This window comes from Lissotriton vulgaris, chromosome 4_1, assembly GCF_964263255.1.
Source record: "Lissotriton vulgaris chromosome 4_1, aLisVul1.2, whole genome shotgun sequence".
NCBI lineage: Eukaryota > Metazoa > Chordata > Amphibia > Caudata > Salamandridae > Lissotriton > Lissotriton vulgaris.
The window spans coordinates 2,059,268,093-2,059,294,351 of record NC_141691.1 but is presented as its reverse complement, the minus strand read 5'-3'; the positions used below and the strand labels follow the sequence as shown (position 1 = coordinate 2,059,294,351).

The following is a 26,259-nucleotide window of genomic DNA, read 5'->3' as shown; positions in this document are numbered from 1 at the left end:
CAAGGCCCCATTCTCCCGATTTTTTTTTTTAAATCTCCCACTTTGCTCTTCTGAAATGTTGGCATGTATGATGTAACTATTTTACAATGGCGCCAGCAAGCTGCCAGCGCCGTTGTAAAATAGTTACAAAGTTAGCTTGCACAGGAAGCACTTAGATAAAATAAAGCAGCACCTGCTTCGTTTTATCTAGTGGTTCCTGTGCAAGCTAACTTTGTAACTATTTTACAACGGCGCTGGCAGCTTGCTGGCGCCATTGTAAAATAGTTACATGAGTGGGGGTTCAACTTTTGAACCCGTTACGTCCGCGGATTTTTTTTTTGCGGATTTTGCGGGAAATCCTCAAAATTTGCGGATTGCGGATTTCCCCAAAATCCGCGAAATCCGCGGGCGTAACAGATTTCCCGCTCATGCCTACTAAAGCCTTATAACCATGCTGTTTCAGGCTTAGGAGATGTAGCTTCTCTGGTGTCACCCCAGATTCCAGCTCTCTTTCTAAACTATAGATTTCAGCCTCGATGTTCAAAACCTCTTTCTGTTTTTCTTTTTTGCTCCCAGAGATTAATCATAGAGCTTGACCACCAATCACAGTCTTGAATGCTTTCCATAGGGACTGGGATGAAGAGACGGACCCTACATTATCGGAGAAATAAACGTCCATGGCTTCAATAAGATTCCTAAGAATTTTCAGGTTACGTAGGTGCCAAGGATTGATTGGGACCAAGCTCCCTACTTTGCGCTGGTAAAGGACCATGTGGACCCATAACAGTGAGTGATTGGAGATACCCCTAGCTAGGTGTCTTATCTCGGTTACCTAAGTGATTTGTGCAGCTGGCAAAAGTAATCTAAGCGAGAAAGACTGTTGTGCGCCCCAGAATGAAAGGTGTGCTGAATCTGGGCTGGGTGATAAGTTCTCCACCCATCCAGCAGGCCCATGGCTTCAAGAAAGTCAGGCAACCAACAGGAAGAGGACCCCAGTTCCCGCGGGGTGTATTGGTCCAGTGACCCCGAGACCACTGCATTAAAGTCCCCCCCGAAGACCAAGAGGCCGTCCGAAATGGAAAGGAGGACCTTTTCCAGGTCCGCAAAAGTAGCACCCTGAAGGCCAGGAGGAACATAAATGGACATGAAGGAGATGAGATGGCCGTCCCACATTCCCAAAATGCCCACATATTTGCCTCGGTCATCCGCCCACATGGAACTTATAGCAAGGGGAAGGGTGTTTTTCACCATGATACCCACACTCCTGGAGCGGGAGGTAAACCCAGCATGTGCTACCATTTTATAGCCCCCTCTGTGCATAGCTCCACACTGATGCAAAAATTACAACAAGAAATTAACTAAATGTCCCTCTCCCAACAACCCCCCCACCCCGCTGCCCTTCACTCTGGGCGTGAAACTGCCCATTACGAACTTGCAGAGTCCCTGTCGCCCCAGCAAAAAACTAAAAGTAGAAGAAAATAGAGGTGTATTACGCCGTTCCGTTCCCCCCTTTAAGACAAATTATGAAACCCCAAGGGAAAGCCACACCTCAAAGTCTTTAGTCTCAAATAGCCATGAAAAATTCCTCTCCGGTCACCGACAGAATGTCACTCAGTACCTGGCTCAACCCAGAACGGGCCGAGAATGTCTAGATGCACACCAACCCACTGCCATGGTTTCTCCTCCGGTGGGTTGCAACAACTCCTCATCACCTGAGTGACGGTCGTGTGGGCTCCGGGCCTTCCTGCTTTCCATCCAGTCCGCCGCCTCTTCAGGGTCTTCAAAGAACCAGGTTTACCCCTCTGCCTCTATCCAAAGACACGCCGGAAACAACATGGAGTACTTCAGACCTTTTGTCCCTGAGTTCCTTCTTCACTGCCAGGAAAGATTGCCTCAACACTCTAGCCAGCATAGGGCACGGACGGGCTCCTGGCTTTGGGCGCCCCCTGGTAACACTGTGGGCACTTTCAATAACAAAGAACTTGCTAAGACCTTTGGGCTGGAGGTGTTGCAGGATAAGGGCTTTGTTAAAAAGGTCAGGGACTGCCCCTCCGCCCGTTCCCGAAACCTCAAAATGCGCAGAATATTGCGGCAGAGGTACCGCTCATATTCCGCACGCTTTCGCTTGGTAAATTTGCAAAAGAACTGTAGGTCAGAGACTTCTCCCTGAAGCTGTGCAACGTCATCCGTCAAGCTGGTTGTAGCGGCTTTCACCTGCTTTACTTTCTCGTTGAGTTTGGTGAGATCTGCTCTGATTAAGTTTAAGTCAATAGCAAAAGTGTTCATTTTGTGTTCAAGAGAGGATTTGACACTTGTGATAGCTTCCATGACATCTTTGAGGGAGAGTTACTGGTCCTCGTCTCCCTGGTCCCCCAGGGATGCACCTCTAGACTGGCAGCTCTGCATCATGTCCTTGGGCAGAGTGTAACGATCCAGTTTGTTGGACTGCTCGGTTTAGTCCCCCTCGAGCCTGAGGGCTTATTGCTGTCCATATTGGCTGTGTCTCACCTCACCGGTCACCCACTAGTTCTCGGGTCTCGACTCCAATCGGGCAGATGTGGAGGGGAACAGTCGCCCCGACAGGCAGGTGAAGCTTGCCTTGGGGGTGACCGGTCGGTGAATGAAGGACGATGGGGGTGTGGGGTGGTAATCGTGAGGTGTGTCTAGGTGTCCCTCAAGCACCCACTTCCCGGTACGGCAGATGGCGCTGGGTCAATGGCGAAAAACGCATATAAAGTTGGGAATGTATACCAACTTCGAGTTGCAGGCAGAGCAGGACACTTGTTAGCACCAAAGTCGGGGCAGACCGGCACAGTTAATATCGCCACACCCCTGGCCAGATAACTGGACTGCACCAAAGGGGTCTTGAGTTTTGAGAGCAAGACTGCTGATACCAACAAAAAAAAACTACTGGGGAACTCAGAACTGTTAAGGTTACAGTTAAGGTTGCCCGATGCCAAAGAATGGTTTTGTTCCCTTCGCCATGCTCCTATTTTACCTGCACGAGTGGGCGGGGACACAGTTCACCTTTCTAAAAGGCGATGCGTGATTGGGGGTGCCTGTGAGAGCCCAGGCCCAATCAGGCAACTCCTAGGAAGAAAAACAACCTTCAGAAGAACGTTTTAAACGAAAGTGGCCATTTACTACTAGCCTTCGAGACGTCACTGCCAGGGTCAGGCGTACGTTTGGGTGGGCCAGGCCCATGTTTGGGTGGGCCTGGCCTACCCAGCCCACCCTCTAGAACCAGGCCTGCCACCAACATTCTGAGTAGTTTGGTGGGAGGCAAGCTTCCTGCTTTATGCGCAGCTTCTTCTCCTCCAGACCACTCTGTACCATGTACAGCATCAGCACCTGTCCTACTGGCGGCATCTGCAAAGTTAACACCGTAATTGGCCCCAAAGATCCAGGGGCCCAGTTGGAATGTAAATGTGTGTCAGAGTGATTGGCCTATGCATGTCCGCATTGATGGGCCTGTGCATACCTGCAGCTGGCCTGATTTGATTGGCCTGTGCATAGCTACAAACGCACAGTGATCAGCCCGTGCTTGTCTCCAACAGCTGGCCTGTGCAGAGGTAAACATGTTGACAACCTGTGCAGCTGGAGGAGGCTGCGCCAGAGACAGTCACTGAGGGCCCTAAGTCCTGCGACTGATGCTGAGGACCGCAAGTGCTGTGAATATTAGTTTTCACGTGAATCTATACAAAATATCGTACACTGTGCCGTGTTGTGTGATCCCATTCAGAATATTACATAAGGTTTCACGTGAATCTATACAGAATATCACTGTGTTTATCATGTGACACCGTTCAGAATATCACAGATTGTGAGGCATGTGACCTGATGCAGAATATCACAGCCTACATTGTGATCTGACCTCATTCAGATTTGAATATTGCCATGCGTCTCCATTTTGTATATCACAAACTGTGCCTTGATGTGTGACCTCATTCAAAATATCATGGGCTGTGTGTGTTGAGGTGTAGACTCAGCTCTCAATGCCTCTTCAGGTGGGATATTTGCACGTTTAACTAAACTTGACTTTTTAAAATATGTATTACTTCTAAACTGCATTCTGAAACCTGAAATCTATCATTGAAACTCATGTCCTTCTTTTGTTTTTCAGGATGTCAGAAGCACCCTGGACAGGTAAGGCTGGTTTATTGTCCTCCTCTCAGTGTGTATGGAGCAGGTCTGGCTGCAGGGTGGAAATGTCAGTACTGAACTCACACAAACCCACTCTGCTGCCAGAGCAAAAGTACCTCATACAATTATTGTATGTACAACACCTCGTAGCTACTCTCCCGTCTGTAAAAAGCTACAAACAGTGTTGCGGCCCCATCGGCTTCTTCTCAAAACGTCTTTTTATTCTAAAAAAAACTTTAATTGAGTACTCAAGAAAGGCCTTGAGACTTCCATAAACTCCTAATCTTACAGTAACCCCTTCCAATGTTGTTAAAATACCCAGAGTCCCCTGAAACCTTTGTCAGGCCTTTCTATCCTGCCTCCAATGCGGAGGCCTCGCCCCGGGGCTCAGAGACATCATTGGAAGTCACGAAAACCACATCCGCTCCACAGAGACCCGTCCCATCCTTTAATAAGGAAGCTGTGTCCGGCTGTCGAGAGGCCGCTGTCTGTACCTGGTTTAAAGAGTGGAGATAAGGTATTGTGGCTCTGTGCCTGGGAGTGAGCCTTTAGTGAAACAGAAGCAGACATGACTGGGTGTATCTCGGGTAATCAGTAAACATTTGAAACCGCTCATTCCGAGACAAGAATGGTATAGTGGAGGCCCTTTTAATTTAGTTCTTCCACTGAGACAGAAGATGCAACTGCTGACGTACAATAGTGTAAGACATTTCATACCCAGTCCCTATATTTCACTTTTTTCTTTTTAACTTTATTTTTGGTTATACAACGTGTATATATAAACATTCCCCCCTGAATTGACATCAATGAAAAGACTTGCATACAGTTCGATGACCTCATTATGGCACTAAAGGGTACAGGTATCACAGGTCAGGCCGAGTCCCTGAGGAATGAGTGAAGCATACTATAAACAGGAGATGAATATGAACATGAGGAAGCAGCCGAGCTCTACACAATATCCAGATCTAACAGTCCCTCTCCCCCTCCCCCTCCCCATCAGACCCGACCCCTCTGGCGTGAACAGTTCATCACTGGTCCCCTCCGATTCACTCATGGACATCCCCGTAGTACACATGACCCGCCAGGCAAGTAGGTCGTCCTGCAGTTTCTTGTCCCTGCGGGTACGCTGCATATGGGTCTCCTCTGCCAGGGACCACTCCCGAACATCTCTAAGCCATACAGGGACCTCAGGAGCCCTCCGCCCCATCCAGGTAATCGCTACCCTACGTCTCGCCAGGACCAACATAAGCTGCAATAGTTTGTAAGAGAGGTTCCTCTTCCTAGGGCTAGGGACCAGAGCCAGCAGACAGTGGAGCGGGTTCAGGTCTATCCGAAGGCCGGTAGTGCCTATTATACGTACCACCACGTCCGTTCAGAAGCTCCTGACTAATGCGCAGTCCCAGGCCAACTGTAGGAACCCCGCCCCCTCCACCCCACATCTGGGGCAGGTGTCCTCCCTATCCCCTGAAATACGCTTCAAGGAAACCGGAGTCAGATAAGTGCGGTGCATAAAGTTAAAGTGCGTGAGCTTGAACCGTGCATTGCATGATACCTTACGTGTGAGGCTCCCTATACGCTTGCGCTGCCCCTGGTCCAAGGCGGCTCCAAGATCTGTCTCCCAGGCCCCTCATGAGGGCTGGACCGGCGAAGCTGAATCCTGTTGCATGGCTGAATACAGCAAGGAAATCAATCTGCGCCCTCTACCACAGAAAAGAATGATGTTCAGGGTATGGGAGATTGGGGGCGCTTTTGGGAATTGGGGCCAGGCCGCTTTCACCACCTCTTGGAGGACCCGGTAGTGTAGATATTGCCCCCCTCCTAGCCCAAAGGCCTCCTCTGCCTCTTCAAAGGACACGAAGGACTCACCGGGGTAAAGGTCAGCCAAGGTCTCACAGCCTCCCGCCCGCCAGTCCCGAAAGGACATGTGCTCCTCCATGGCGACTATAGGGGCCAGGAACCACACCGGCAGCTCCCTATGGAAGGGGGCTCGTCTCAGTACCCTCTCCACGAACCGTTGCCAAATACTGCCCGTTTGACGTACCACATACGGTAGGACCGCATCGGCTCCCCGTCCCCGCATTAATGCGACCTGTAACGTCCGTTCATTTGCTCTACCGGCCAGAAGTTGCATCTCCCAACTATCCGCGCCCGCGAACCACCGTGCTGCTGGTAGTAGTTGTGCCGCGTAGTAGTACAAATCAAACCTCGGCGCCTCCAGACCACCCTCCTCCCAGCTTTGGACAATGGTGTGTCGAGTAACCCTGCTACGTCGTCCCGCCCAAAGTAGAGACGTGAGCAGTGTGTTAAGTGTGCGGAATACTCATGGGGGAGAGGGCACAACGAGCTCTGGAGGACGTACAGCGTCCTGGGGAGCATCACCATCTTTGCGACGGCTAGTCGTCCCATAAGGGAGGGCGGCAGTGTGTTCCAAAAGGTTACTGACTGTTGTAGGGACATAAGAATCCTATCTACGTTCCGGGCTACCAACTGTGCATCTGTCTGGGCCACCTGAATTCCGAGATACCGGAATGCCTCCTGTTCCCAGTGCAGCCCAAGGCTCGGCAGGTCCGTTAGCGGCCCGAAGATCAAGGACTTCCCACGGTTGATCTTCAGACCCGAAGCATCCATAAATCAGTCTAGTTGCTACAGCAGAATGGGCAGCGATTCCCGCGGGGCCGTTAGATAAAAAAGTGCATCATCCGTGTATAAGGACACCACATTACAAGTGTCACCTACTAGGATACCCCACTTCGCCATTTCCAATCGGACTCGAACTGCCAAAGGCTCTATTGCCAGTGCAAAGAGGAGCGGCGAGAGGGGACACCCCTGTCGCGTCCTCCGTCCCAACCGCCATTCCTCCGACCGTGCCGCACCCAATCTCACCCTGGCACGGGGGCCCCATACAGTATGCGGACCCTACAACAGAAATTGGGGCCCAGCCCCATCACATGGAGGACCTTCAGCAGGTACCCCAGTCAACTGTGTCGAACGCTTTAGCTAGATCGATCGACCCTATGACCATCTGCTCCTCCCTATCTCGAACCTCATGTAGAATGTGATTCAACCTCCGTAGGTTCATGGCAGTGTTGCGCCCCGGGATAAAACCACATTGGTCCGGGTGTACCAGTTGGGCCATATGTGGCGACAGCCGTGCCGCTAAGAGTTTGGTCAAAATCTTCGCGACCGTGTTTATCATGGTGATGGGGCAGTACGCCGCCGGATCACACCTGTCTCCCCCCAGCTTCAGGATCATACAAATTTTGCCCTGGTTCATACTAGGGGGATGGGTTTCACATTCGAAGGCCTCCAGATACACCTGTAGGAGGAGACGGGCAAGGGTATCCCCAAATGCCTGATAGAATTCCGGAGGGAAGCCATCACTCCACTGGGATTTAGCCCTCGGGAGGCTGGCCATTGCCGCCCGCACCTCACTCAGCGTCGATGTTTCATCCAATTCCTCCAGCGCTGCCCTCGGAAGGGTCCAGAGGGTCAATTCCTGCAAATAAGGGAGGTACAAGGTCTCAGTGACCGCGGGGTCCGCAGCATACACTTCTTGCAGGTGGGATTGGAGGACTCGGAGAATGCCCACCTCGGAGTGTACCACGCTTCCCGTAGGTCCCCGTAGGGCCACTATCCTCTCCAGGGTGAATTCACGCCTAAGGATCCAGGCCAACAATCGGCCTGATTTGTCACCTTCCCTGTGGAGACGTTGCCTGTATTGGCCAAGGGTATATTTGTCTAGCCGGTCTAAAATGTCATGTACACAGGACCGGGCCGCCTGTTCCGTCTCCCGATGCAAGTCATCAGAGTACGGCAACGTTTGCTGGTGCAGCAGATTATCCTCTGCCTCATGTAGATCATGGAGAAGCTGCTTCCGGACCCTATAGGTGAGGCCCATACACTCGCCCTGTATCACCGCCTTCAGGGCGTTCCACCTGGTAGAGTAGGTGAGGGCTCCCCCCTCCCAATTCAGATCTAGATAGTTAGTAAGGCCGGTCTGTGCATGATCCCTCCCCTCCCCTCCTGGTCCTGTAAGAGGTCTCCCGGCATCCTCCAGGTCCGAGGGCGGCAGGGCTGCCTCTCCCAACTCAATACGCATGCCACTGGGGAGTGGTCAGACAAGAAACGGGCCTGATGGATAATCGCTAAGGAGATAGATGCATCCATGTTTGCAGCCAAGACCCTGTCCAATCTGCTGTGTGTGTTATGAGTGGGGAAAAACATGTGTACAATTTTTGGGTCGGGTGTCTCAGGCGCCACACATCACTAGCTCCTAAATTCGCCATTACCTCCCTGAGCCGTGTTGTCATTTGCGGCTTTGTGCCTGCGCGGGGTGGTAGCCTATCTAGTTCGGGGTCCAGGACACAATTAAAGTCCCCTAACAGGGGGTCCTTCAGATCCGGAATAAGGACCTCTTGCAGGGTTAGAAAGAATTCGGGGTCGTCTACATTGGGTGCATATGAATTTAACAGTGTAAGATCTCTCCCATCGAGCTTCGCCCGCAGGAGCAGGTACCTGCCGTTGATATCCGCCTCCACATACTGGATGGCAAATGGGACCCCGGGTGCCAACCTCATCCAGGACCCCCCTAGCGTAAGTAGCAAAGGAAGAGTGAAACAGGCCCACCACTTTTTTCCTAGCTTTTGGGCACCCTCATCATCAAGGCACGCAATGGAAACCCCATGTCTACGGAAGAAGGACAGGACTCTATGCCTCTTGACGCATGTGCCCAGCCCCCTCACATTCCAACTTAAAAACTTAAATCCCATGGCCGATCGCGTGGCCCACCCGGGGCTACAGCTCTACTTCCTATCACCCGCCTACCCCGTGCCCGAACTGTAATACATCTGATGCCTGTAACAATTCCCCCAACATCCCCTCCCAAAACCCCAACCACCCCCCTCCCACGAGCAATATTCCTGCAACAACCAAACATGCTGAAATGCCCTTCCCCTGCTGGTGCCATGACGTACACAGCGAACCCATCTACCCAATGTACCAATCACCCCACCAATTAAAGAAAGAAAACCCCTCCCCCCATTCAGCCCCCAGCACTACCAACTAATTCAACAGTCATGTGTGGCTCAGACACATGTGCTGCCAGAGCCCCCACCACGGGCCCACCCCCCCTACAAGGCCAAGTGTGTCCGAATATGGCCCCACAGTGTCCCCTATAGGATGTGACCCTCAGGGCCGGGTCTCAGCCGTAGCCGATGATTCCCCCACCGTCTCAGGGATCGTGTCGACAGTGGGCGGGAGAGCATCCACAGGGGGCGGCAAGGTGTCCGGTACTAGCACCTCGTCCCGCGGTTTATTTGCTCGTGCTCCCGGAAGATCCCCGGACCCCGAGGGTTCCAAGCGGAGGGCTCCATCACCCCCCACCGTGGCTTTTTGCCTCTCCTCACGAGCAGCATCTCTAGTCGAGCGCCGGCGTCTGGATCCACGGTTCCTCGCAGGACGTGTCCCCCACGCACTTCTGGAACTACCACGTTCGCCAGGCGGGAGTGCGTCTCCCCTGATCTCCATCCACTCCACCTCTTCAGGACCATCAAAAAAGTGAGCCTTGCCCTGGGATATGACCTTAAGTTTAGCGGGGTAGAGTAGCATATATTGGAGGATCATTACTACCCAATTGCCTGGTGTGACGGTGATTTTAAATACTTACGGATACACATCGAAAAGGATAGGGATGAACTACTACTGCGTGCCAACTATGGCACTACTATGAACTGCATTACTGACAATATTGGACGTTGGATTACCTTACCACTTTCTATGGCAGGTAGAACATCACTGATCAAAATGGTAATCCTCCCACAACTACTTTACCTTTTTTTGAAAATTCCGTTCTACCCTGGCAGGTCCTTTTTCCAACAGCTCCGTTTAGAGCTCATTAAACTTGTGTGGGGCGGGAAATCCCCGCGTTTAAGGTGGGATTCCCTGACTCTGCCCTATTCTCAGGGCGGTTTTGGTGTGCCGGATTTTGAACTATATTATCAGGCAGCTCAAGCCCATTATACCTATTTCTGGGTGCATCAACCTAGATATATGCCTCAACTTGCAGCTGAGCACTGGCTAGCCCATCCCATCCCAATTGAAGGCGCACTTTACGCTGTGGTACCCGGCAGGGATAAAATGCCCACAACAGTACTAAGCACGGTTACCGCATGGTCCCGGCTGGCTGCGTGACTTGAAGTGGAGTTGGTCTATGCCCTGTTACTGCCACTGGCCTACCACCCAGACATTCCCCTATTGCAGGAGGCGGGATTCCGCAGATTGCTCCACAGGATTCACGTGGTAACCTGGGGGGACCTCTATCACAATGGTACATTTCGCTCCATGGAAACTTTGTATGAAGGTAAACAACCAACCCCACTTGACAATTTTTTGTACATCAGGCTCCGTCAAGGACTTAAAGCACTCACACCCGACTTTCCAAATGAACCTCTGGCCTTAGTTCCTTTACAGCTTATACTCCAAAATGATAACCCTAGCAAGCTGGTATCGACAATATATCGGACAGTGCACACACACATAGATTATCCTCCTGTGGCGGCAAAACTGAAATGGGATTTAGAACTAGACTGACCCCTCACTGACAAGCAATGGGTTTTTTGCCTCCAGCAAACAGAACGCATCCCAGCTAGCAGTAGACATAGAATTATACACTACAAATTCTTACATCGCCTATATTACACTCCAGCCCGGTTGTGTAGACTTCGACTCCGCACTACTGACAACTGTGATCGATCCCATGCCCCGGGAGCTGACTTTTTACACCTTGCGTGGACCTGCGATGCAGTCCAACTTTACTGGGTTCAGGTGCTGGCTGCGCTGTCCAACATGATTCACACTGACATAACTCCCACTACGGTGCTGGCGCTCTTGGGGTACGTAGAGCCCCTACAGGCAGCGCACCACAAGTTTGTTGCGCTGGCTCTCCTAGTGGCGAAAAGAAGAGTTGCATGTCGATGGGGCAGGGGCAGGGCCCCTAAATTCAAGAACTGGCTCAATGATCTAATTTATTGCCATGAACAGTTAGACACATACTCTGAGATGTTGCAGACGGCTTCACTGCCCTGTGATATATGGGCCCCTTTACGTGGCTACCTATCTAGGGAAAGTGCTGGAACCGGAGTGGGATCGCTGGTGTAATGCCCCCCCCCTTGCCGTCACATCTGGACACTTCCCACCATATGGTCGGCTGAGAGGTACCTGCATGCTATCCGAGGTACCATGTGGGCCACTTCTCACAGGCTCTTTGAGTTGTGGACAATGGTCTTACAGGCGGACACTAAACCTTCCTATTATAGCGCCTTTCTGTCAGAACTTACTTAAGTGGAACTTTTTATATCTCAACATATTGCTACTGTGCTGCCTCTCTCGCATGGGATATCTTTCGAGGTTTCGAAGCCGCTCTATGATACAATGTATGATTGACTGCACTGTCTTAATGCCTAATGTTAATGTTATATCGAGATACTGTGATGTATGTACTGTTGATCAGAATCTATTCGCATATATTATGTACATAGCACTCCATGGTGAAGGTTATCGATGAAAAACCCAAAAATAAAGTTAAAAAAAAAAAGAAATAGGTTTGTAAATCTAAACCTATTTAGATATTCCCTCTAGGGAAGCCGGCTAATTTACTTCACATCACACTATGGTACCTTTCAAATAAAGCAACACATTCTCATGTGAGCTTTGGAACAGGCATGCCAAAAATATTGCAAAATATACAATATTATAATCAAAATAGTGCTTAATGTACTTTTCGTAGTGCACCGTTCAACTAAACCAAATAGAGAAAATTCTCCTCATTACCTGTCTACACAAATTGCAATTCGCATATACAAACCTTTACAAATCCAAAAGTTGGCCAACACAAATTCCAAAGTTCCAAAGCTACAGTAAGCGTTACTAAACTACCTTACTCTTCCAAAGCTACAGTAAGGGTTACTAAACTACCTTACTCTTACCAATCAAAAAGGTTATCCAAATTCTAACTGCCAAGTTCTAAATGACCTAACGGTCTCTTTGTTTTTTTTTAATACTCACGCCAAAAAGGTTCTCAGTCAGGAGTGACATCATGTGGAGGATCAAAATCAGGAAGAGCAGAAATACACTGGGCTGCAGAGACGAAGAATCCCCAGAATCCCTGTGCACAGAGTACCTTCTTAGTAGAATCCTGTCTTGTCCTCCTCAGTAGATTTCTTTCTCCTGACAAGATCACTCCTTCAAAAAGTCACTTCTCTGATGAAACCCGCGTTGGCCGTGCCATCAGAAGAACTGAAATCTTCATTCTCAGGGGTCTTACTAATATCAATAAAGAACTTGACACAGAAGCTGAAATATGAAAAGACATCTTTATTAACCCCTTCCATGCTCATGACGAGCTCAGCTCGTCATGAGGCACAGTTGAGCTGTGCTGATGACGAGCTGAGCTCGTCATGAATAATAGGATTCAAGGAGCTGCAGCACAGAGGGGGAATTACTGCAGCAGTCAAGGTGTTAAATGATGTAATAAATGAGGCCACGTCACACAGAAGCCGTAGCAACTGAATGAGGTAGTCTAAAGAGTACAGAGCATAGAGGTCTTTTATATGCTTAGGGTTACAAACTCAGCATAAAAGAAAGGGGCAGTCCTAGCTTTTGCAAGCATGCAAAATACCTAATATGGACATACAAGATCTGCAAAATATTAGCCAATAGAAAAACATCATGTAAACAGAATGTCCCCCTTACATCGTGTTTCTGCCCTACCCATAAGTCAATCAATTACAGCACTTATAGGTCAATCAGTAATGGCAGAACATGTCTGTATGCAGTTAGGCCAGCTAGTGTCTGAGATTGCTTTCAAAGCAAGGACAGAGGGGGGGTTTTCTACACGTTGCAGTCCAAAGGGCAGAAACACTTCATGAATAGAGCAGCCTGTGTAAAGGCAACACAAAATTAAGTTTGAATGTAAATTGAAATCAAAATTAAGGAACCTCAAGTGGGTTCTGTGGGCATGGCACACAGGGATGTGTGCCATGTCGACTCTCTGTTTGGTTCTGTACCTAGACACGCAGCCTGCAGAGGCAGTGTGTGGGTGTCGGAGTACAGGGCCCCTGAGGGTGGCACAATCAGTGCTGCAGCCCTCAGGGGTCTTTTCTAGTCACCATGCCCTGGGTACCTAGGGTCCCGTTTACTAGGGGCTGACAGGTGGCCAGAGATGCCAGTTGGGTTTTGTTGTAAAACAGTTTTTAGGGAAGGAACACAGGCCCTGGGCCCCTGGTTGGCAGGAGCCCAGGGCACACTCAGTCAAAGCACATCAGCAGTCAGAAAAAGTGGAGGCACACCAATGCAAGAAAGATGGCACTTTCTCACACAACCCCCCCCCCCCCCCCCAAACGAAAGGTGATGAGACTAACCTTGCCCTAGGGAGTCTTCATTGTCTAAGTGGAAGAACCTGGAAAGTCCATCTGCTTTGGCATGGGCAGTCCCTGGTCAGTGTTCCACTTCAAAGTCCATTCCCTGTAGGGAGATGGACCATCTCAATAGTTTTGGATTTTCCCCTTTCATCTGCATTAGCCATCTGAGAGGTCTGTGGTCAGTTTGAACCAGGAAGTGAGTTCCAAACAAGTAGGGCCTCAACTTCTTCAGGGACCAAACCACAGCAAAGGCCTCCCTCTCAATGGCACTCCAACGCTGCTCTCGGGGGAGTAGCCTCCTGCTTATAAAAGCAACAGGTTGGTCTTGGCCTTCCTCATTAATCTGGGAGAGGACTGGTCCTATCCCCAGCTCTGAGGCATCAGTCTGTACTATGAACTGCTTGGAGTAGTCTGGTGCTTTTAGAATGGGTGCTGAGCAGATTGCTTCTTTCAGGGTGTCAAAAGCCTTTTGGCAGCTAACATTCCAGTTCACTTTCTCGGGCCTTTTGTTGGATGTGAGTTCTGTGAGGGGGGCCACAATGGATCCATATCCCTTCATAAACTTTCTGTAGTATCAAGTCAAGCCAAGGAATGCCCTGACTTGGGTCTGGGTGGTTGGAGTTGCCCAGTCCAGGATGCTCTGGATCTTGGGCTGTAAGGGTTGGACCTGGCCCCCACCAACAAGGTGGCCTAAGTACACCACAGTGCCCTGCCCTATCTGGCATTTGGATGCCCTGATAGTGAGCCCTTCAGATTGCAAGGCTTGAGTACCTTCCCAGGGTGAATCAGGTGATCCTGCCAGGTGGAGCTAAAGACAGCAATATCATCCAGATAGGCTGCACTAAAGGATTCCAATCCAGTCAGGACTTGATTCACCAAACTCTGGAAGGTGGCAGGGGCATTCTTTAACCCAAAAGGCATCACAGTGAACTGGTAGTGCCCATCAGGGATGGAGAATGCGGTTTTCTCTTTTGCTCCTGGGGCCATGCCAATCTGCCAGTACCCTGCAGTTACGTCAAAAGTACTAAGGAATTAGGCTGTCCTTAGTTTGTCTATCAACTCATCTGCTCTTGGAATGGGGTGAGCATCTGTCTTGGTGACAGAGTTGAGTCCTCTATAGTCCACACAGAACCTCATCTCTCTCTTTCCACCCTGTTGATGAGGTTTGGGGACGAGAACCACTGGGCTAGCCCAGGGGCTCTCAGAGGCTTCAATCACCCCTAGCTCCAGCATCTTGCTGACCTCAGCTTTGATGCTTTCCTTGACTTGGTCTGATTGTCGATAGATTTTGTTTTTGACAGGGTTACTGTCACTAGTGTCCACATCATGGGTACTTATAAATCAATGTGGAAAGGATCACTGGTCCTGCATAACCAAGGTCTGCAGGTGGATCGGTAGGTGTCTCCCAAATAAAAGACCATCATACACGTGTTTTTTCAGAGTCGTGTAGCGGTATATGATGTGTCCCCGTTTCTTGTAACACGTGTCCGTGCGTAATCCTTGGGTCAGTTTTTGTTTGCACCCTCCGCCAGGAGGTTGTACCATTGGTTAAAACAGTAGTGATGGTGAATAAGTGAAATAGTGCTATAAATGGGTTTTAAAATACCCGGACAGCCAGAGGTTCAACTTTAATATTTCTGGATTCGGGTAAAAGGTTAAGGCGTGTCGCTATGGAATTATTTAGGAATTCTAGCGCACTAATCTTGTGAGGTTAAAAGTGGTTGACATGTTTCAGCCTTATCTGCCTATTGGTCAGTCGGCTTTCCTCAGGACCATAAAGTGATTAAGTGAAAAAAAGGGGAAAAGGTAAATTTGTAACCTGATTCGTTTTGTGGTAGTAGGTCACATTGTACCTCTACATTATGTAAGACTTGTCTCCTAGGGAACCATGGCAGTTAGGGGGAGGCTTCACTCTAGCCTTCAAACACCCGTCTAGCAGCTTGTGCTGTCTCTGCCCTCAGCTGCTTTAAGCTCTTCCCTAGTGGGTCCCCATGGACCCAGGAGTCCTGCCTGGTAAGGCTCAAGCTCCATGGGCTCAGTTCCCTCTAGGGTTTAAAAGTCCTCTCCCTGAGGAGAGGGTCCTGAGATGGTTGCTGTGTAGAAGCTAGTTCCACAGTCTTCTGGCTTTTTTTCTTGGTTGGTTGGGCTATACTTTCAGGCTCCAAACCTACTTGTTCACCCTTCTTTTTGCTCTGTGCACTGGTTTACAAACACACCAGTCTAGGGATACCCAGCATTGCTGCATGGGTTACTTGCTCAACTTCAGCCCAGGTCGCGGTTTCCAGATCATTTCCAAGCAGACAGTCAGCTGGCAATTGTGGAGAGACCACTACCAGTTTCAGACCAGTAACCTCCCCCCAACCTAGTGTCACCATAGCCATAGGACGTTTCGTGGTAATGCTGTCAGCATTGGTGACTGGGTAAGTTTTCCCAATCAGATATTGCTCTGGGGACACCAGCATTTCTTTCACCATAGTGATGCTGGCACCTGTATCCCTCAGGGCTTCTACTCTAGTTCCATTAATTTAGGGGTATTGCAAATACTTCTTACAGTTGGGTGGCCAACCAGCTACAGTGGCCAACTCTATATCCCCCAAGGAGACTAGACTAGCTTTAGTGTATTCCCAGATTTGCTCTGGGCACTCCTCTGATCCCATTTGCAGATTTACTGTCCCTGGAGTAGCTGTATTGGGTGCCTTAGGGGCTTTGTTGTAGGGGCAGTTTTTTATCTACAGTTAAATGTCCCAACTTCTTACAGTTGTTACAATAGGCCTTGTTAGGATCAAAGTTTCTCCCCCTATAGGGCTGAGGCACATAGGGAGTAGTTTGGGACCCACCCCCCTGTACAGGTGTTTGGGGCCCTTTGGAAGACTCAGACTTTTTATCTTGGGGATTCTCACCGCCTTTCCCCTGGGGGTGTTTTATAACTACCTTCTTTTGGTCACCCCCAGTGGCTGTCCTTGTCACCCTAGTCTTGACCCAATGGCCTGCCTTTTTCCCCAATTCTTGGGGAGAAGTTAGACCTAGGTCTACCAAATGCTGATGCAACTTTTCATTTGTGCAATTACTTAAAATGTGTTCCTTCATAAACAAATTATAAAGTCCAGTAAAATCATGCACACTGTGTCCAGTTAACCAGCCATCCAGTGTCTTTACTGAGTAGTCCACAAAATCTATCCAGGATTGGGTCTGGGTTTTGTGAGCCCCTCTGAACTTAATTCTGTATTCCTCAGTGGTGAGTCCAAATCCCTCAATCAGAGTTTTCTTTGTGAGGTCATAAGATCCTGCATCTGGCCAGAAAGGGTCAGAAGCCTGTCTCTGCAGTTACCAGAGAACAGTTCCCAGAGACGTGCTCCCCCCAGAGAGGTTTGTTTAGTTTTCTGATGTCACAAGCCCTCTCAAAGGCTGTGGACCACTTGGTGATGTCATCACCTTCCTCAAATTTAGGGACCATCCCTTTGGGGATTTTAGGATCATAAGATTGCTCTCTATCCTTGTTATTGGTATTGCTGCCACCAGAGATGGGGGCTAAGCCCATCTCTTTTCTTTCTTTTTTTAGAGCCAGGAGTCTGGGTCTCTAGGTCTAATCTTTTGGCCAACTTTGCTAAGTAGTTGTCCTCTTCACTGGGGTCCTCCCCAATGTGTTCTCTGTGGCCCAGCCCACCTGTGTGGGTTCCAGGCTCCCAGAGGCTGACCCTTGGAATCAAGGGTTCAGGGACCCCTTCTTCCCTAGAGATGATGGGGGATCAGTATTATCCTCCTCATCCACTTCCTCTAGTCAGAGGAAGTGGATGAGGAGGATAATACTTATCCCCCCATGTTCAGAGGGGTGGCCTTTTGCATACTCAGCGGTACAAAAGGGGGTGGTGATTGACGGAGCATCTGAATCAATCAAACACTCACACCCAGTCAAAAGATCTAGGTTTAATCCATCAATGTTCTTTAGCCCACTCTGCCACCCCAGTTCAGACATGGCTATAGGCAAATCAGTCTGACCCTGTGCCTCATGGGAACAGTCCAGCCGGAACTGCCAAGCCATGTCTTCCCTGGACCGGAAACAAGCTTCCGAGGACCGGTTTCTGGCATTCCAGCCGTCTTCAGCCCGGCTTGCTTGAATCCAGTGGCAAAGTGAGCAAAAGACTCACGTCTGAGCATACCCTGCCACACTTATGGCGGCTAAAAGCGGTACAAAAGGGGGTGGTGATGGACGGAGCATCTGAATCAATCAAACACTCACATCCAGTCAAAAGATCTGGGTTTAATCCATCACTGTTCTTTAGCCCACTCTGCCACCCCAGTTCAGACATGGCTATATGCAAATCAGTCTGACCCTGTGCCTCATGGGAACAGTCCAGCCCGAACTGCCAAGCCATGTCTTCCCTGGACCGGAAACAAGCTTCTGAGGACCGGTTTCTGGCATTCCAGCCGTCATCAGCCCTTTTGCATACTCAGACAGGAGCTCCTTGAGCCCTTGTTTGGTTGGATGCAGGCCCATGACTATTTTTTTCACTTTGCATAGGGACCTCAATTCCTTGAAGTCCAAGTGCAAGTAGGGTGTGAGGTTGAGCTCCTCCACCATGTCTGTGTTATCAGTACTAACAGCTGGGTTTTCTTGAGACATTCTAACCTGATAGTTCTAACCCTCTACCCCAATTATAGTGACTTTTATGTTTCAAAATTCTAATGGGACTTAAGCAAGGCCCTACCAGACTTTTAGTACTTTGGAAAAATCCATTTCAGAATTCTAAAGGCAATTTATGAGTTCTGTTGTGTGATCAGATGGTAGCCAAGTAGTCCAACAAATGCAAGTTTGTATCCCATCGCTGATCCACCAATGTGAGAAAGTGGCTTTGTATATACTGGACCAGAAGGAGGTACAGTGTACACAGAGTCCACAGACCCCAGAGGTATAACAGAGGTTAAAGTCAGGACTGACATTACTCTCCAAAGTGGTAGCTTGGTCGAGCAGTAAGGCAGTACCAGAGGACAGTGTAAAGCATTTGTTGTACACACTCAGTCAGCAAATGATTTCACACACTCAAGGACTGAACTCCAGGCCAATTGTTTTTATATCCAAAAGATATATGTTTTATATTTAGAACCAACAGGCATAAAAATATACTTTTCTAGATTTGAATACTCCCATGTAATTGCGTTGCAAAGATGCAATAAACTTTGTGAACACAGTAGATACAGGGGTTGCAGTAGGCAACACAATTCTAAACAAGCAATAGCATTGAATTCAATGAGTTTCCATCATATAAGTACAATTGATTACTTTGTTGATTACTTTTGTAATCCCAGGACTGGGTCTGAGATTCAGGCCTAGGGTCTGAGCTGAAACCAATTTAGCAAAACCGAGTTAGTCACTGTAGTAAATTTTCAGGAATATAAAGCTGTTTTAAAAGCTCACACTTAGAAACTTTTCAATAGAAATCTGGCAATGTTATCCAACGGGAGAAAATTCAGGTTGCAGGTAAAGAATGATCTTGTTACTTTTGGAATCCAGTACTGGTCTCCTAGGGCCAGCCCTGGGGTCTACACTTAAAGCAGGTGAGTAATTGTGTTTCAGTACTTTGTACGATTTTTAAAGAATATTTCAAGTTTTCAAAAGTAGACAGAAGAAATTTCAGAGAAAAGCAGACAATGGATTCCTATGGAGAAAATACAGGTTACCAGTAAATACGGTATGGATTACTTTAGCGATTCAGTACTGGGCTACAAGGTACAGTACTGGCTTCTCCCCTGAACACAGGTGAGTACTTCGGAATTCGGGTGATTTTATATAAATATTTTTAGTTTCCAAAATCTCACACTTCGAAGATTTTTTGAGTCAAACCAGTCAATGTTATCCAATGGCAGGTAAGTGAGTTATCGGTTTCCAGGTGAGTACTTGGCTGGTGAAGTCAGGGTTCTGGGCATAGACTCAGGGGTCCCCCAGTGTCAGGTAAGTAGAGTTAGTTCACTCCCAGCGGCACAGGGGCGGCCGGGTGCAGAGGTAGTTAGGCCCAATGTTATCCAATGGAGGATAGGGGGCCTCCGGTTGGTGGCTGCTGGCTAGCAGGCCACGCGGCTGTGGGAGCTGGGCTCCTAGTCACTTGCTCAGGGCAAGGGGGGAAGTAGAATAGGACCAAGGTAGCACAGCCAACGGCACTCGGGCGGCTGTGTGCAGGGTGCATTTGAGCCGTCGGACGCTCAATGTTATCCAATGTTAAAGGTCAAAAGGGAACAAAGGCTGCAGGTTCGGGGACGATGACTCTCCAAGGGTGACCAGCACTTTGAGAGGTGATTTGGGATCTTGGAGCACAGGTAGGTACCCCAAAGGGAGGCACAGGGAGCTGTGGGGCGCCGGGTGCAGGGGTGTCTTTGGGTGTCGGAAAAGCTTACCCTCGGCTGTTCGCGGTTGGGGTGGCCCCCGGTTCTGCGTCTGCAGGCGTATTCTGGTTCATTAAGGTGGGTCTTTGGGTACTGGACTTCGGGTCCGAGTCGCCGGTGGGACGTCCTCGTGGTCCTGGTTCAGTTGGGGCTGGCATCGGCTGGTGCAGAGTGGGCTGGTCCGGAGCTTCCTGGCTGGCACCAGGGGGGTTCTTGCAGCAGAGCGTCTGCTGAGGGGAGTCCCAATCTTTAGGAGGGTCAAGGCAGGCAGGTCCTCTGGGTTTCTCAAGGTCGCTGTCCGCAGGAGTCGCCGGGATTTAGGCAGGAGCAGGTTCCAGGATCGACAGGCGGGTAGGGCTGGGGCCAAGTCAGTTGTTGTCGTCCTGTTGTTAGTAGCTGCACGGCGGGTCTTCTTCTTGATCTTCTTTCTTCTTTGGTTATCGGTATCTAAGGAAGGAAGGTTCAGGGAGCCCCTAAATACTGAATTTAGGGGCGTTACAGGAAGGGCAAGTACAGGGACCAATGGGTCCCTGTCCTGGGGTGGGTACACCCCCTAACCTCCTCTCCTGTGGGAGGGAGGCAGGAGCCTAGCTGGGATTGGGCAGGGTCCCACATCTTCAAGATGGCCGGAGCCCGGGGTCGTGCTTCACCTCGCCTCCCCCACCTGAGGGGTGGGGTTGGCATCGGCTGGCACACCCCCCTCCTGACGTAGTTTTTCCCGCCAGTCTTCTCGCCAGAATGGGGTCAGGACGGGTGGGGGCTGGTTGCTGGGTACAGCAACTGGTCTGGAGAAGCTCACAGAGGCGGTATGCCTTTTAAGCTTCCCCCTTCCCATCCTGGGGGAGGAGATCTAGCACCTCGCCCAGGATGTGCATTGTTGCAGGCCCAGGAAAGCGGGGGCTCTCCTACCCAGGGGTCCAGCACCATGTCTGCTGGGTGGCAGCCTCTGCAGCTGCCCAGCCCAGACGTGGATTGTAGGTTAGGTTTTCAGGGGGCATCTCTAAGATGCCCTCTGGTGCGTTTTACATTAAATCCCACACTGGCATCAGTGTGGGTTTAATGTGCTGAGAAGTTTGGTACCAAACTTGTCAGTCTTCAGTGTAGTCATTATGGTGCTGTGGAGTTCGTAATGACGACCTCCCAGCACCATATACTCTTAATGGCATCACTGCACTTACTGTAATAAAGTTATATTAAATTAACCACAAGGCCCATAATGCATCAATCACTGACCATGTCATGAATGATGTAATATGTGACATCATCAGCAGTGGATTGCGGGTGCGCGATATATAGTTATTGCAACTAACTATATATGGAATTTCATTGGGTTTTATGTCAATAAAATGTCCAGCTAACTATATAGGAGGAATTTCAATGGTTTTTTATATGTTAATTCCTAACTATATAAGGTCTAAAACCTATGTTTTTTTAGTGAATATATATATATATATATATATATATATATATATATCCAAAGACTGCAATTCCTACTACTTCCACCGCAGCGGGGAAGAAGGAGAAACTGACCACTTCATTAGGCAAGATGTTTTTATTCGACATTTACACCCAGTACAGCTACAGCAGATTATGCGTGTGTATATATATATATATTACCTACTGGCAGTTGCCAGTAGGTAGTTATAGTTAGAACCTAGTTTCCATAGGAAAAACATTTTTTGATTTGCTAATAACTTTGGTGTCGTTTGACAAATCTTCGCGAAATTTAAAAAAAAAGAAAAGTCTATCCAGGTCAGCTCCTATCCTGAATGTTTGAGGATGATTTGTCAAGCGGGGGCTGAGAAATATGGGGGGGTCCCAAAATGCGTTTTCCCCATGATATTTTCCAGAGGAAATTTTGAGGCAGTCTACAGCCCGAACTGTTGAACAGAATTACCCCAAATTTGGCAAAAAGGTAGCGCTTGGTTCAGAAAGCGACCTTTTTTTTTAAATTGTGTAAATCCATTCAGTAGTTGATGAGAAAATCAAAAAATAAAAGTTTCGATATCTATGGCCGAGGAGGATTCGTGAACCCTCCCGACCACAAGCTTTATTCTAATTGGCTGCCAACACTCCAAACAAGGAAGTATTGGCAGCCATTTTGTGACTCTGTAAAACTGAGTCCCAAGAAAACAGTAAAAGAAAGGTGAAAAAAAAAGAAAAGGGGGCAGGGTAGAAACACCCTGACCCCCAAGGCCTGCTCAGGGGGTCCTACAAGGACCCCCGGGCCAAAAAAAAGCATTAAAAAAATCGGCCGAATTCACGCTGGGGGCCAACTAGCTCACCAGGTACATCCAGTAAGCGCCACAGAGTTGCGTTGCATAGAGGCGTAAAAAGGGGCGTGCCCTCGGACCACATCTCTGCAACGCAGCTCTGTGGTGCTTACTGAAGGTACGTGGTGGGCTAGTCGGACCTCAAGGGCCCTCAGGATTCAAGGGGAATTAATTCCCCAACTTAAATCCCACCAGGGGGTGCATTTGCAGAGTGGTGAAGGGAACAGGCAGGGCCTGATGTGACATTTGTGTGCTTATGCAATCACTCTGCCAAAACCCAAGCACTTATAAATTCACCATGGACTCTCCTTGCACACTCTAATCATCCAGTCACTACCCATGCACTCATGCAATGACCCAGGCACTAACTCATGGCAAATACAGAGGAGGTCATGATAATCACAGGGGTACGCCAACGCATAGTGTTCCCTAGTGTATGTAGGTGTTTTCACTGTATTCTAAGTGTCTTTTAGCATAGCACTGGCTCCGGTCCTGGTAAGTCAGTTACCACCAGTCCCCATCATTAAAAAGTTGGGGGCACAGGAGGATTTTCTGCTCCTCTGTTGATTCTTTCTGCACATGTCTTGCTTCTTCCTGCACTTTTCTTCGTCTTTATGGACTTCTGTTGCCTCTTTCTGTGTTTGACTTGCTTCTTTCTGCGCGTATCTTCCTCTTTCTTCACATGTCCTAACTTTGTAGGCATAGTTAGAAATTAGCATTTAAAAAACCATTGAAATTCACTGTAAAAACCATAGGTTTCAGGCACGTTATAGTTAGAAATTAGCATTTAAAAACCTTAGAAATTCACTGAAAAAAACATAGGTTTCAAGGTCGTTCTAGTTAGTTGGACATTTCACTCGTACAAAACCATAGAAGTTCCCACATTATAGTTAGTTCAGCTAACTATAACTTGCGCCCCGCAATGCACTGCTGTTGACGTCACATATTACATAATTTATGACGTGGTCAGTGACATCACTGATGACATCTCAAATGACATTACTGATGACATCATCCACGTCAAAATCTGATGTACCTCCTCACACTCTAATATTAACCTTTGATACACCCACTGTAAAATACAGACTACCATTTTCGAAACCATCGACACACCAATACCAGTTACTACATATGCTCTCACTGATTCCTAGGTCTACACACACATCGACTCATTCACCCATACACTCACTCATACATACAGTCACTCATCAATACAACACTATCATATTCACTCATACACCTATACAGACACCCACAAACTGCCACTCATCCATGGAGCTACTCATACACCTAGTCAGTCATGCAAAGACACTCCCATTTCCTCAGCTATACAGTTATACACACACACCACCTCACTTATTCAAACATATACTAACACATACTTACTCTCTTATACAATCACTGAGACAAGTACACACACATTCATAAAGCCACTCTCACAATCATTGACTTTCGCATATAGTCATTTATGTACTTCAACTTTCACATACACTGCCTTTTACATATGTAGTTACTTGGACATGTACCACTGAGACATCTAATCTCTCACCAACATACCCAAACACACACTCACCCGCCCATACAGCTGTTTCCACATGCAGGGGCAGATTTACATCTCCTGGCGCATCCCTGCAAATCAGCAGGGATGCACCAGGAAAGATGCATCACACAAGTTTACCCTTGCGCCACCACAGATGCGCCACATTTAGAATGCGGCGTATCATTGCGCAAAGATGCGTGTCGCATCTGCCGGCGTATGGTTGGCGCAGTGCTGGAGTTGTGTCACGGGCGCGACACAACTCCAGCACTGTTCCAACCCTGCCTATGTCCAACATGGTGTGTCAAGCCTCGCAGGGTTTTGACTCAACATGGCCATAAAAGTGACTCCGTGAAATCTTGTAGATTTCACTCCGTCACTTTTATGTGGCGTACTGGCGCCGGAACGCCCACATGAAACCTGACGCAGGTTTCACGTGGCACAGTGCTTCACAACGTCACACATCTCCCTATATGTATCACGTTGTAAATAAGGCCAATGTGGCACATGGTTTACGCCACCGCTGCGTCACAAAAGTGACGCAACAATAGAGTAAAAGTGTCGTAAGGGGCTTGCAAATCTGCCCCGCAATCTTGAACCCATACATCCAGTGAATCAACCACTCACACATCTGTGCATAGAGTCACATACCTCCCACCCACCCACACACACACACTCAGTCTCCAATACAAATACTCAGGCAACCAATCAATAACCCATTTAGACACTCATGCAGCTACTGACCAACACATGCAGCAGCTTACACAACTACAGAAATACTGTGCACACATTCAAACAGTTTAGTCACTAACCCATGCATTCAGTAAGACACGTTTAATTACTCACTTATACAGTCAGTCACACACCTACTAAATCCTTCATCCAGACACTTATACACCCACTCATTCTTCAATACACCTTGGCATATATATAAAACATATTTAAACTTTACAGAAACACACAGTCACTGGATGATATCATCAGTGATGTCATTTGAGATGTCATCAGTGATGTCACTGACCATGTCATGAATAATGTAATATGTGACATCATTAGCAGTGCATTGCAGGGGCATGAGTTATAGTTAGCTGAACTAACCATAACGGGGGAATATTTATGGTTTTGTATGAGTGAAATGTCCAACTAACTACAACGTCCCTGAAACCTATGGTTTTTTCAGTTAATATACATATATATGTGTATAAATATATATATACGAGCATCAGACACCATGATGGAATTGCAGCAGTTAAGACTTTCCTGAATCTACGACCCGCCCGATACCTGGAGCATAGCAAAATGATTTTGGACTTTATATCTTTTTGTTTGAATAACAACATCTTTATTTTCCAGAATCAGCGATACAGGCAAGTGAGGAGGACTGCGATGGGCACCTGCTTCGCCCCCAGCTACGCGAACCTTTTCGTGGGCTGGTGGGAGAAGCAGGTGGCCTGGGCAGATGATAAAACCCCTTGGGTAGATAAGGTTATATGCTGGAGAAGGTATATCGACGACCTCTTCCTAATTTGGAGGGGGTCTGAGCTCTCAGCACAAGAGTACATTACGATTCTCAATCGAAATGATCTCAACCTGCAATTCACTTATTCAATGAGTAAAAGAGAGGTGAATTATTTAGATCTAAGGGTATTCGTTGATTCAGGCACGATCCAAACCGCCCTCTATAGGAAAGAGACGGCGGGTAACTCTGTCCTCCACGGACGCAGTAGCCACCCGACCTCCCTGGTCAAGAGCATCCCCTACGGGGAACTGTTGAGGATTAAGCGCAACAGTTCTCTGGAGAGAGATTATGCAGAGGCCGCACAAAAAAGCGTGAAACGCTTTAGATCCCGCGGCTATTCTGCTTTTACCCTCCAACAAGCTGAGAACAAAGCAAAGCAAGTTGATAGACACACCCTCTTACAGGACAAAAAGATTGATACTCCCAAAGGTGGAAGCGGCATTATAAGACTCATTACAAACTACTCGGTGGCAGCAAATAAAGTGAGAGCCATCATGACAAAAAATTGGGGGATCCTCCAATCAGACACTGTAATTGGAAAGGATCTACAAAAACATCCTATGATAACTTTTAGAAAGATAAGATCACTAAAAGACAGATTGGTCACTAGCCACCTACCAAAGGGAAAGTCCAAAGGAGAACTGCAGGCTATGCATGGCTCATACCCATGCGGGAAATGTAAGGCCTGCAGCAATAGCCAGAGGGTACTGAGCTACCAGGTGCCACATAAGGAATCTAAGATCAGAATCAACAAGTTTATTACTTGTTCAACCACATTTGTGGTATACTGCCTGAAGTGCCCCTGCGGACGGATGTACGTAGGGAGCACCACGAAAGCAGTTAAGCTCAGGATCTTAGAGCATCAACGGGCCATTGCCAATAAAGATGAAAGCTATCCGATGGCTTGGCATTTTGCAAGTCACCACAATAGCGATAGGACTCAACTCAGCTTTTTCAGCTTAGACTGCATCCCTCAGGACATCAGAGCATTCTGGTAAGTATAGTTTTCACTTAGTT

The 26,259-nt window shown here is 48.4% G+C and overlaps 1 protein-coding gene across 1 annotated transcript in view; it reads left to right on the top strand.

The window, feature by feature from the left end:
* Window positions 1-26,259, top strand: part of LOC147724963 (E3 ubiquitin-protein ligase TRIM39-like) — a 231,772-nt gene that overhangs the window by 90,247 nt on the left and 115,266 nt on the right. Inside the window, exon 4 of the mRNA XM_086966455.1 lies at window positions 4,103-4,125. Coding sequence (XP_086822581.1) covers window positions 4,103-4,125 — 23 coding nt within the window. The remainder of the gene's footprint in view (window positions 1-4,102; window positions 4,126-26,259) is intronic.